The 13,531-nt window shown below is 36.7% G+C and overlaps 1 protein-coding gene across 4 annotated transcripts in view; it reads right to left on the reverse strand.

Annotated features, from left to right (window-relative positions):
* The window catches only part of NEMF (nuclear export mediator factor), a 56,039-nt gene that overhangs the window by 2,624 nt on the left and 39,884 nt on the right, over positions 1-13,531 (reverse strand). For 2 of the 4 annotated variants that reach the window (XR_003513076.1, XM_027553691.1), the window contains exons 21-32: positions 13,173-13,231; positions 12,959-13,079; positions 11,139-11,418; positions 10,364-10,406; positions 10,163-10,212; positions 7,924-8,077; positions 2,894-2,971; positions 2,489-2,686; positions 1,264-1,296; positions 367-467; positions 227-270; positions 65-144 (exon numbers count right to left, since the gene is read on the reverse strand). Coding sequence is in view for 3 of the 4 variants with exons in the window: in XM_027553691.1 (XP_027409492.1) it covers positions 65-144; positions 227-270; positions 367-467; positions 1,264-1,296; positions 2,489-2,686; positions 2,894-2,971; positions 7,924-8,077; positions 10,163-10,212; positions 10,364-10,406; positions 11,139-11,418; positions 12,959-13,079; positions 13,173-13,231 (1,241 nt within the window). In the remaining variant the exon portion in view is untranslated. The remainder of the gene's footprint in view (positions 1-64; positions 145-226; positions 271-366; positions 468-1,263; positions 1,297-2,488; positions 2,687-2,893; positions 2,972-7,923; positions 8,078-10,162; positions 10,213-10,363; positions 10,407-11,138; positions 11,419-12,958; positions 13,080-13,172; positions 13,232-13,531) is intronic. The other 2 variants (XM_027553692.1, XM_027553693.1) reach the window with 2 other exon arrangements.

Here is a 13,531-nt window from a genome sequence, read left to right on the forward strand (position 1 = left end):
AATTATAACTGCTCACATTTAACTGTACCACCAATCTCTAGAGATTTCTACAGGAACACTTTACCTTTACACTGCGGAATAAGTCTTTTTCTCTTGCTGTTGCTTCTTTGGAATGCATGAAACTATTCAAGGCTGTTTTCGCAGCTGTAAGCAGAAAATAGAAGAATCTACTTTTGTTCAGCCAAGAAATACTTAAAATCATAATTCATAAAAAGATTTTAAATACCTTTTCCCTTTTTCTGAACTCCAGGAGTAAGTTTCACTTTGTATCTTTAAAAAGGAATTGCATGTGTTACTAAACAGATAACAAAATGATTCCTAAGTCAATGCTGTGGCAGCTGTTTGAGTAAACTCATAATGACTTACTTATAGTTTGTCATGGTGGTATATGGGGCACATATTGGAATGGCAAACAGCAGTACATCTTCAGAATGTGGCTGCCCTGTCAAAGAGTCAAACAGATTTTCCTAAAAAGGGAAAACAAAAACAATTACAAAAGCTATTTATACCAGCCCTAAACTAGGAAAATTCTAATAAAACAATCAATACATTTTATCATTTTCTGATAAGATTTCTTTTACCCTTTGGGGCTATATATAAAGCAGAGATTAATGACGATTTTCAAAATGACACTTAGATATATTTAAGAAAAAGGGAGGCATTTTTGGTTGTCATAACTGAAGCAGCGTTGGGAGCAGAAACATTACTGACATCTTTTAGTGGGTAGATGCCAGGGATGGGACAACTCCCCACAAAAAGAGTTATCCATCCTCAAATGTTAAAGATGTCAAAGTCGGGAAACTAGATTACAACAGTCATCTCTCATGCCTGTTCTTAAGGAGAAATTCTAGGGCTGCTTAGAGTTCCCATTTTGTCGGCTGCCTAGAAGATTGTCTGTATTTATCTAACAACGTGAGTAAATTCAGATTTAGGACAAAACACTTGGTACACTTAGTGCTTACTATATGCCATGAACTTTTCTAAATGCTTTATGTATACTATCTTAGTTCTCACACAACTCTCCCGGTAGAGGCAATTATATCCCTGTTTTTCAGATGAGGAAACTGAGGCACAAAGAAAAATGTTTCCAAGGTTGTAGTTATATGTAACAGAGTTAGGATTCAAATGTGTTATTCCAGAGCTTGTAGTCTTTTTTTTTTTTTTTTTTACCCTTTTAAGTTCTAGCTAGAAGTTGTATGCCAGATATTGTGGGACCTGGATTGCAGTCAATGTTGTAGTATGAACCCCAACACAAAATCATACCTCATTTCCCTGCTGGTCTACATCTTGTTCTTCCTGTTTCAAATATATAAAATTTTAAAAGTCAGTTGTAACTTAAATTGAAACTCTATACCATTGAAATCTATGAAGAGAAAAACTGATAAATATAAGATAGACTAAGTTAATACATGTGTCTAATATATGAGAAAGCAATGCCATTCAAAGAGAAAAAGGATGTGCCCTAAAGTTAAAAAAAAAAGACTTCCACAGAATATATGCTAATGAAAGTGTTAGTCACTCAGTTGGGTCGGACTCTTTGCAACCCCATGGACTGTACAGCTCACCAGGCTCCTCTGTCCATGGGATTCTCCAGTCAAGAATACTGGAGAGGGCTTGCCATTCCTTCTCCAGGGGATCTTCCCCACACAGGGATTGAACCCAGGTCTCTTTGCACTGCAGGCAGATTCTTTACCATCTCAGCTGCCAGGGAGGCCCATTGATAATTATGAATATTCTAACAGTTATGAATATTTGAGTGTAAGGTTTACAGAGTAAGTAATATAAAAATCTGAAGACAAAGTGAGTTTTAATATTACTAAACAACACTGTTCGGGGAACCAAGAAAACAGTAATACGTTTAGGATCCCTGTAAGCACTACCTGCACTGAATGGAGCACACAATACAACCAAAGTTTAACTGCCATGAATAAAAATATAAAGGTGAAACAAAATTTTTTTACCAATTTATAAAACAATAAATCCTTTGTTCAGAATTTCAAAAAGATATATTCATGCAAGAAGATATACATTGAGGCCAGACTTTCATACTCAGCTGATGGAACAACTAGGCAAATATCTTAACTGGAAAAATGTCAACATTTCACACTGTAGTCACATTTGACATCATGTAATATAGTATATATTCTTATAGAAAAAACTAGAAAACTGCAAATTCATTTCTCATTCATGGTCAACATAATCCTAATTATCTGTTTTAACTAAGTTTCCACCAGAATCTAGTTTCTCCATAAAATTTTCTAATGGCTTATGATAAACTTTTTAGGAGCTAACCAACACTGCCATTTTTATATATAGCAATTAAAATTTAGGTCTTTTAGGCTATATTTCTAAGGTAACTTCCCATTAAGAATAGGGTTACCACTCACCCTGGTTTTATTTTAGCACTGTAAATCCCATGTCCTGGGAACCTTGAGATCGTTGGTCACCCTAATTAAGAAGCAAAAGCCCATGCATGTGGTAGCCTTACCTTGTCATCATGTGGTTCATCTACAGCCAAGTCTTGTAACTCATGAGTGGTAATTTCAAGGGATGGAGTTTCTTTCTTTATGCTGTCTGAAACTCTTGGTCCACCTCTAGGTTTCTGGGGCTGTTTCTTCACTGGTTCATCCTTTATTTTGCCTTTCTTTCCCTTTTTCCCTTTTTCTTCTTTGTTCGAACCTGCAGACTTCATAGAGGGAAAAACAGTTAATGTTGACAGTATTTTCACTGTTGTCAGTTCTTTAACAAATGCACAGCATATGATAGGCAGTGGTCTGGATGCCCCTTGACAAACAAATGAAATTATTATTAAATGTTGCTTACTCCCAGCAATAAGGCAGTGGTCTGGATGCCCCCTGACAAACAAATGAAAATATTATTAAATGTTACTTACTCCCAGCAATTTCATGATGAGCTCACGTTCTTCTTCATCTTGGTCCTTGTATTTTTCCTTCATTTTTTTCATTTTACTCTACAAAATAAACATTTTTGATTGGAAAAATTTAGCAGTAAGAAAATGTTAAGACATGTATATAAAGAAAAGCCACTTCTTTAATTCTGTCAAAATGCTTATTCAGTAAGGCACCACTTTAACAAACAATATGGAGTCTTTGAAGATGGATAAAACCATAGTCCTCACCCTCAAACAATTGATCATCTTGTGGAAAAAAGATACACAGAAGAAGAGTAAATTAATGCAAAATATTCTAAATGCAAACAAGTTTATATCTAAGATAATTTAGAGAAAGGAGACTTTTTTTAAGCTTGAGCAAGAACTGAAAGATTCATTGCATCTGGGAATACAAGAAAGGCAAGATTATAACGTAAAGACAGAACAGAGTAGTAATGGCTAGTCATCACACGTGGTTGCCATCAGGATACACATAAGAACAGGAAACGGGGCAGCAAAGTTTAGCTGGGTATTTATTGCAGAGACTCTTAATACCTTGTATTTCATCAATTAAACTACTGATTCTTTACTCTGGGTACACATCCAAATCACTCGACCAGTTTTTAAAACCACAGACATACAAGCTTCACCTCCAAAGGCTTTCATCTTGACTAGTCTTAGCTAGGACCCAAATAACAAATTTACAAAATCATAAAGATTTAATAAGACACACAAAAAACACTATACAAGATTGACAAATCAGACTTCATTAAAATTGACAAATGCTGTTCATCAAAATACTACAGAAGTGAAAAAGCAAGTCTCAAAACATGAAAAAAATTTTAGTACAGATAACCAAGAAAAGACATGTATTTAGGATTTCAAAGAACTATAAATCAGTGAGAAAGCTGGACAACCCAACTTTTAAAAGCTAAATTAAGATTTCAGTATGTACACATTTGAATGACTTGAAAAACCCCAACAATACCAAATGAAAGTGACGATGTAAAGCAACTGGAACTCAGATACACAGCTTGGTGGGAAACTGGTACAAGCACTCCGAAAACTGCTAATACCTACTAAGCCAAACACAACACGTGCGCTATAACCCAGCATTTCCACTCGCAGCTACACAGGACAGAAACGCATATTTGGGAACCTAAAAGATACAGGTCTTCAATGATGAACAATGTAGTAGACGGAAACTGGCAGATGCTATTGAGCAGTGCAAATGAACTGTTAGAACAACATGGATGATTCACAAGGTTGAGTGAAAGATGTAAGACAGGAATATATAAACGATGATTGCTTTTTTACATAAAGCTCAAAAACAGGCAAAATAATCTACTGTAATTAAGACATGTTTTTCTCTGGTGGGAATACTATTTAGAAAGGGGCAAGAGTGAGCTTTCTGGAGTAATATAAACATTCAAGGGTCTTGTTCTGGGTGTTGGTTTCACAGATGTATGTGGATATAAAAACTGAGCTAAAAGCAAAGTATCTGCATATTACTATATATATGTAGCATGTGTACTGAATCATGTCTGACTCTTGGAGACCCCATGGACTGCAGCCTGCCAGACTTCTCTGTCCATGGAATTTTTCCAGGCAAGAATACTGGAGTGGGTTGCCATTTCCTCCAGGGGCTCTTCCCAACCCAGGGATCAAACCTGGGTCCACCGCGTCTCCTGCACAGGCAGGCAGGTTCGTTCCCACTGAGCCACCTGGGAAGCCCACTATATGTACATTATACCACAAAACAACAAAAACCCTGAGAATAAAATGAACAGTATCACCAATACACTGAACCAAGAAATGGAAAACTCAACAAAAAGAATAGTTTCTTGGCAAAATATAACTTAGGAAAACCAACTTTGGGGAAAAAAAAAAAAAAACCTGAATGGAGTTATGATTGCTAAAGAAATTAAGTACTTAAAAACTTACCCTGAAAGTGTTACTTGCTCAATTGTGTCCGACTCTTTTGTGACCCCATGGACTGTAGCCAGCCAGGCTCTTTTGTCCATGGAATTCTCCAGGCAAGAATACTGGAGTGGATTGCCATTTCCTTCTCCAGGGGATCTTCCCAACCCAGGGATGGAACTCGGGTCTCCTGCATTACATGCAGATTATTTACCATCTAAGCCACCAGGTAAGCCAGATATCCCTAAACATCAGGCCCAATTGCTAAAAAAAAATTTCAAGGAACAAATGATCTCCATTTTATACAAAGTACTGCTGCTGCTATGTCACTTCAGTCATATCCTGACTCTGTGTGACCCCATAGATGGCAGCCCACCAGGCTCCCTCGTCCATGGGATTTTCCAGGCAAGAGTACTGGAGTGGGGTGCCATCGCCTTCTCCAATACAAAGTACTAGAGAGCATAAAAAAGGAAAAGTACCAAATTCACTTTATGAAGCTGGTATCACCTAGATACCCAAACAAGGCAAGGACAGTATTAGGGGGTTTTATTCTGTAATTTACACCACATGAACTCATTGAGGGAGAAAAACAGATGCAGAAAAAGCATACAATAAAATTTAACTCATGATTATTAACACTAGCCCTTTGTAAAGGATATCTACCAACAACCCACAAGAAACATACTACAATGTTAATAATCTTAGAATTAGTCCCTTTAATGTATTACTATAACAAAGAGGCATGCTATTCTTACTTTTATGCCACACTGTACTGATGTTTGAGTCAGTATAAGAAACATGAGAAAGAAAAGCAAAGCCATTATTTGCAGACTGCCTAAATTTCATCTGTAGCTGCTGCAGCTGCTGCTAAGTCACTTCAGTCGTGTCCGACTCTGTGTGACCCCATAGCAGCCCACCAGGCTCCACCATCCTTGGGATCCTCCAGGCAAGAACACTGGAGTGGATTGCCATTTCCTTCTCCAATGCATGAAGGTGAAAAGTGAAAGTGAAGTCGCTCAGTCGTGTCCGACTCTGCGACCCCATGGACTGCAGCCCACCAGGCTCCTCCGTCCATGGGATTTTTCGGGCAAGAGTACTGGAGTGGGGTGCCATTGCCTTCTCCTTCATCTGTAGATGAAATGTTAAATACTCAGTAAGACTGCTTAATACTATCAACTGGACAAATACCCTTAGTGCATACATATGACTTTTTTTAAGATAATGACTAAAAATAAGTATTGCTGAGTCAGAGGGTAAATGCACTGTTAGGACTCTTGATTGGAATTCCCATGGTATATATTCAAACTTGTACTGAATGACTGAATACACATTATCTATTAATTTGATGGGTAAAAAAATTCCCCTTGTTTACATAAACATATCTCTGATCTACCCCCTACCCTGCAATTTGCCCTATCAATTATATTGAATTATATTGATGGTTCTTTTCTCCACCAGATATTTACTTTCAGTTCAGTTCAGTTCAGTCGCTCAGTCGTGTCCGACTCTTTGCGACCCCTTGAATCGCAGCATGCCAGGCCTCCCTGTGCATCGCCAACTCCCGGAGTTCACCCAGACTCATGTCCATCGAGTCAGTGATGCCATCCAGCCATCTCATCCTCTGTCGTCCCCTTCTCCTTCTGCCCCCAATCCCTCCCAGCATCAGAGTCTTTTCCAAGGAGTCAACTCTTCGCATGAGGTGGCCAAAGTACTGGAGTTTCAGCTTCAGCATCATTCCTTCCAAAGAAATCCCAGGGCTGATCTCCTTCACGATGGACTGGTTGGATCTCCTTGCAGTCCAAGGGACTCTCAAGAGTCTTCTCCAACACCACAGTTCAAAAGCATCAATTCTTCGGCGCTCAGCCTTCTTCACAGGCCAACTCTCACATCCATACATGACCTCACGAAAAACCATAGCCTTGACCAGACGGACCTTTGTTGGCAAAGTAATGTCTCTACTTTTGAATATGCTATCTAGGTTGGACATAACTTCCCTTCCAAGGAGTAGGCATCTTTTAATTTCAGGGCTGCAGTCACCATCTGCAGTGATTTTGGAGCCCAAAAAAATAAAGTCTGACACTGTTTCCCCAGATATTTATAGTATTTTTTAAAACATTACTAGCCACTAATTTTGAATGCTTCATACCCTTTAAAGCACAATTTATCGTTCTGTGTCTAGATTTTATTCTGCTTCACTTTTCTACTGGCTGTTCATTAATACCATTCTGTTTTAGAAAGTCTTAACAGTAAATGTTTTACTACCTAGTAGGGAGATCCATCCTTCATCTTCTTTTTCAAGACTCCCTTAACTATTCTCTGGTATGTACTCTTTCAAATGAACTTTCAAATGTTAATTTAAAATCGCAATTCTTTTTTGAATGATTTCATGTTGAATTTGCATAGTAATACAGGGAGAATTGATTTTTTTTTCCCCTTTTCATCCCTGGTCCAGGAATTGAACTGAGTCCATGTACCACAACTTGTGAAGCTTGCATGCCTAGAGCCTGTGCTCTTCAAGAGAAGCCACTGAAATGAGAAGTCTGTGCATTGCAACTAGAGAGTAGCCCCTGCTTGCCTCAACTAGAGAAAAGCCCAAGCAGCAGTGAAGTCCCAGCACAACCAAAAATAAAAAACTCCATAGCTGAAGAAAACTAAATTAAAAAAATTTTTTTTCAAAGGACTTTAATTTTCTTAAAGATACACCTATACATCAGTTCACAATCTCTACACAGCTACATTTTTTAAAGTATAGTCTATATCCACTACCTCCTCTTTCTTCATCCCCTACCTTTATAAAATATGTAAGAACTGTAACCAAAATTGCATTAATAATTGAAAAAGAAACGACTAAGTTAAATTATCAGATCAGCACTGCCAGTTTTTAGCTGAGTGTCTCTGGCAAATAAATCAATCTCCTATTCCTCTTCTACATAACTTGAGAGTTTCTGTATAGATGATCTTAAAAGAACAGAAAGTGATCTCTATGCTCCTTAACACTATCTTTTCAACTAATTTTCAAAAGAAGTCACACAAGATTATTCTTCTGTTTCACTTAAACCTTAAAAAAGGAGCCTCACAACTTCACTTGTGGATCATATAGTGCCAAGTATTACCTTTTGTCCTCGCTTCATTGGCTGAACAACCGGGACATTTTTGCTTGTGTTCTGATGAGTTTCAATGTGTAGAGCATTTTCTTTTTCTTTGTCCTTTGCTTCTGTCATTTCTAAATCCCCTGAGTCATTTGGAAGCTTCTTTTTCTTCATTTCCCTAAATATAAATGAAATGGAAAATATCTTAATCTTAGAATTTCAAATTCTTAATACCCTAAAAAAATGACACACGGAAGGGAACGTGTATGAGATCGTGCCTTCTGCTTAACTTGTCATCACCAGGCTACAGTATAAAAGGAGTGCAAGTCATCACACTAGAAAAGCTAAAAAATTTCCTCTCATGCATTTATGATTCTTCCTGGCATCCAGGCTCAACACACTGTCATCCTTGACTTATCCTGAATCAGTAGCCACATTCAGTCCCTCAACACCTTGATGGCGAGGCAAAGGGATTTGTAAGTCTTTGTCCTTGGCAGATGTTAAATATTCAGTAAAACATTTGTGGGTCTGTCAGTGGAATAAATGGATCTTAGAAAATAAAGAGGAAAGGAAAATCCTATTACTGTGCAATCACCTTACCAGTGCCACTGCTCTAGTCCAAGTCCTCATCACTTACCACCCAGACTTCCTCCATATTTCCCCCATAATCTGTTCTACATGAACTTTCACATTAATTTTCCGTTATTGTTTACCTATGTCACATTCCCATTCAAAATCTTCCAAAAGTCCTCCTCACATCACTTTTAGGATAAGTCTAGAACACTTACCTTGTTATTCTAGGTTCTCCACTTTTGATTCAATTGCACGTTGCCAATTTTATCATCAATTCACAAACATGAACATTTTGTTCCTTCCGCCTCAATCTACTTATCCATTTCCCCAAAGCACTCTCAACATTACTTCCAAATACCTATCACCTCCCTGTCTTTGATCATACTTATTCTCCTTGAAGTTTCTGACCTTAACTTGCATTATCTAAGATGCAACTATATCTTCAAGGTAAAAACTTCTGATGGTATTTCCCAAAACACTTCAGTGCACAAAAAATTCTTATTCCTGAAATGCTGTATCACTTTCAGATAACACTATTTACAGACTTACGGCTATTTCTTGAATCCAGGACTCAAAAGCTTCTTGAAGGCACAAACTTTATATTTTCCCTCTTTGTATATACTACCATAGTATCTAGCATAATACCATACTCATAAATACCAGCACTCAGTTTTCTATAATTTATAAAGATGATCAAACAAAAGGGTTTATTATCCATTCCAATCTAGGGCCTCTTTCTGGAGTGCTTTACCAGTTGTAGTCTTTTCACCCTCCAGTAGTTGTCTTTTATCCCTTTCACTCTTTATCTTTTTCTGTTTGCCTTCTAAGCCCTATCATGTTAAAGGGAAAAAAAAAGTGGGGGGGAAACCCCCAAGTCTTCCTCTTACATAAAAATTGCCTAATTTCAGTACAGGCATGCCTCAGAAATATTACAATTTCTGTTCCAGACCATTGCAATAAAGTGAATATGCAGTAAAGCAAGTCATGAATTTTTTGGTTTCCCAGTGCATATAAATTTATGCTTATACTACCCTGTAGTCTATCAAGTGTGCAAAGCAATATGTCTTTAAAAAGCAATTGTATATACCTTAATCAATACTTTATTGCTAAAAAAAAATACCACCACCTGAGCTTTCAGTGCCTCATAATCACTTTACAATAGAAACAAAGTTCACTGATCACAGATCACCTGAACAATTAATAATAAAAAGCTTAAACATTGCAAGAATTATCAAAATATGATCCAGAGACATGAAGTAAAAAAATGATGTTGGAAAATGATGGCAATAGATTTGCTCCATACAGGATTACCATAAACCTTCAATTTGTTAAAAAACATTAAAAATCTGCAAAGCACAATAAAATGTGGTATGCCTGTATTCCTTTTCACTTTTGTCAATAGTATCATAGAATCAGCCTATTTAATATACTGCAATTATTACCATACACATTTATGTAATAAAAGGTCTGTTTTGTGTTACTTGACCTATCTATATAGTGGCAGACTGGGCCCCTTAAAAAGAAAAACCTATTAGAGCTATTAGAGCTGAATGTAAAAAACAAAACAAAATTTATGCTAAATCTTGGTAATTTTAATGAGATCTTTATAACAGCCAAGTGATCTGTCATAACCGAACTGTCAATTATAAAAAATAGATGCTTTTCAGTTAAATAACACAAGTATATTTACCTTCTTTCCTTGGCTGACAAATGCCTTCGGCTCTGCAATTTACTGTCACTCTATTAAAATTAAAAGAAAAACACAAGCAAATACAAACAATAACATCACTAATGTTAATTTTTCAAAAGTCAAAATTAAAAAGTAGAAAATTATTCTTATTTATTGAGAATGACATGATGTTCTTCAAAACACTTTGAAGAAAAATGTTACCATATTAGAAGATTCCTCTTTTGAAGACAATTTCTGAAGGGACCTATGGAAACAAACAGAAAGAGGAGTCCACAAGTCTTTACAGGCATTCAGTTACAAAGTCCCCAAACATTCCCATATCACTCTCCTAATTAATTATTGGCAATGCTATACATTTTCAAATTTGGTAAAATTAGAAAAAGTATAATCAAATTGCTCATCCTAAAAAAAAACTGCTCATCGTCTCACTTTATATTCTTAAATAGCTGACATGTATTGGACACTGTGAGATGCTTTACATGCATATAACCTTCACAAAAACCCTATGAAGGGTGGTACCATTCTCTTTTCACCAAGAAGGAAACTGAAGCTTAGACTCAGTCATTTGCCCAAGGACCCACTTTAAGACTCAATACTGGTCTGACTCCTAAGCCTTTCCTAACTACTCAAATAATAAACTTTTCATAGCTATGGTGTTTACCTAGTGATCTGTGAGACATTAAAGACTAAGACACCCTTTTAAAAAAAAGTGTAATTGCCTTTTTATTATTAGAATTTATAAACATTAACTTGTTTCTATTTTCATCTAGTTTGGCAACTTTCATATTTACTGTATTTTTCTACCCTGGGTCCTGAGATTTTAAGAGAGTTCTACCCCCTTATCAAATGGTGAACAGACAGTAAGATCGTAGGACAATGGAGGGTAAAAGCACTGAAGTCAATCTTAGCATTATTTTTATAAGGTCATCACTCCCAGCTTACAAAATAAGACTGAAAATTATGGCTTTGAAATTACCTTTGGGACTGAAGGTGGGACAAGTCGATGGAAGTATCAGGATAATTTAATGTCTCTTCTCCTTCATCCTTCATTTCACCAACAGGTTCCTGATCTTTTACCACCCCCTCAGATTCTCCTTCATCTTCAGAGCTTTCTTCCTGAATTAGTTCATTTAGTTCATTGCCACCACTCTGAATAGTAACATCCTCTTGGTCAACCTGAGTCACGAGCTCCACTTCCACAGGAGTTTCATGTAATTCGTCTTTATCTTCTTCACTGCTACTTTCACCCCCATCTGCTAAATTACAATAAGGAAAGTCAGCATGCTATCATCACAACCAAGTTAGATGATTTCCTTGAAAACTTCATAAAAATATTCTATTCACTCCCTCGTTCTCCAAAACATCACCAGAAAAATACTGGATCATCCCCAAAGGTTACTCTGACTTAGATAAAAGGATACTTGGTATCAGGAACTGACTGGAATAAATGATCTCCAAGATCCTATACCACAATAAATTTCTTAGACATTGCAATCATTTCTGCAATGAAAACTGTATCTTGTCTTTGTTATTTCCGAAACAAGAAAAATAGAAGCAGTTATAGAAATTCTGCCAATTTTATCATAATTTGAGCATGAGAACTGAAATGAAATAAAACAAGTTATGTAACTGGCACACAGAAAGTGTTCACACTTTTGCAAAAGGAACACCATCTAGTGGTAATAATATGGTTCAGTTGTGTGTGTGTGTGCGCTCAGTTGCTTCAGTCACGTCCAATTCTTTGCGACCCTATGGACTGAGGCCCACCAGGCTCCTCTGTCCATGGATTCTCCAGACAAGAATACTGGAGTGGGTTGCCATGCCCTCCTCCAGGGGATCTTCCTGAACCAAGGATCAAACTCGTGTTTTCTGCATCTTCTCCAGTTACCTCACCTATAAAAATGAGATGCCACCAACCAAGGATGGTTGTGAGAATTCAATAAAAAATAATGTAAATAAAGTATTCATGTCAGGAACATGGTGAAAATTCAATAAAACAGAATCATGTACAACAGTAGTTGTTAAGTGAAACAATGAGATTTTATTCTTAAGAAGCAATGACTGCAGAATATGTAAAAATAACTTCGAGGGCATATATTCCCTAGTTCCTTTAGGTAGGCAGGTTTATTTACTCCAGCAACCATAGCTGCTCTCTACTTGAAGCAAATATATTATTAAATCAAGGTAAATTCTCATAAGAAACTGCATGTATAATAACTCATCTTTGTATTGCTTCTAAATCCTAAATCCAAAAGTAAATACTTATTTATATATACCTGAGTCTATCTCTAATAAACACATTTATGTATTACTCATTAATACTGGGTTTCCCAGGTGGCACTAGTGGTAAAGAACTCTCCTGTCAATGCAGGAGACCTAAGAGACCCGGGTCCAAACCCTGGGTCGGGAAGATCCTCTGGAGAAGAGCACAGCAACCCACTCCAGTATTCCTGCCTGGAGAATCCCATGGACAGGAGATCATGGCAGGCTACAGTTCACAGGGCTGCAAAGAGTTGGACACAACTGAAGAGACCTACCATACATGCATGCATGAAATATTGAAGTTTTACAATATAAACATACATTCAAGTATTGGTTATGGATTCAATTAAACACTTTATAATTCACTGGAATAAGTATACTGAACATTTCAAAAAATGAAAATTCAATTAAGTTGATAAGTTGGGTATTTTTGAAATTTTAATTATCCCAAAAGAGACGATCTTCTAAAAATTCACAAGCAAAACTAGACAATGGAAAACATTATAAGCTGCTTTATTAAAATCTGTATACTACCTAGCTGTTCCATTTCTTCTGATATGAGTTCACTTGTACAACTTGCCAGTGTCTCCATGTCTTCATCCTGCACTCTGACTTTTCGTTCACCCCGATGTCTCCAAACACAAGACTCATCTACCTACAGAAACAGTTCTTTTCATTGGTGGAACTTTAGGTAAGACTAGTGAAAATCAGGGGGGAAAAAAAAAAAAAAGAAGCAGCTGAAGAATACCTTAAAGAGGAAGCTAAACCCCATCATTAGATGTGAAGGAGGAAGGAAATTCTTTTTTCCTGCAAAGATAATGTACATTTTTAAAATTCCATTTTCTGCATTTTATGATTATAAGATATCTGACACAGTAGTCAAATCTGTTCTTTTTTTTTTTTTTTTGCTGTCATCAAGCAACATTTTCCATTAACAGACTTTGGCATTATGTATAGGAATTAGAATTAAGAAAGAAAAATTATGAATGCTTGCTCTCATCTTCTGGGTTAGTCAGATCTTGAATAATCTATTTTTAGAAAAAAGGTCATGCTATTTACTTTCTTACCCTTATAAACGTAAACCATGTGAAAGAACACTGTCATTAA

The sequence above is a fragment of the Bos indicus x Bos taurus genome, chromosome 10 (assembly GCF_003369695.1).
Source record: "Bos indicus x Bos taurus breed Angus x Brahman F1 hybrid chromosome 10, Bos_hybrid_MaternalHap_v2.0, whole genome shotgun sequence".
Classification (NCBI taxonomy): Eukaryota; Metazoa; Chordata; class Mammalia; order Artiodactyla; family Bovidae; genus Bos; species Bos indicus x Bos taurus.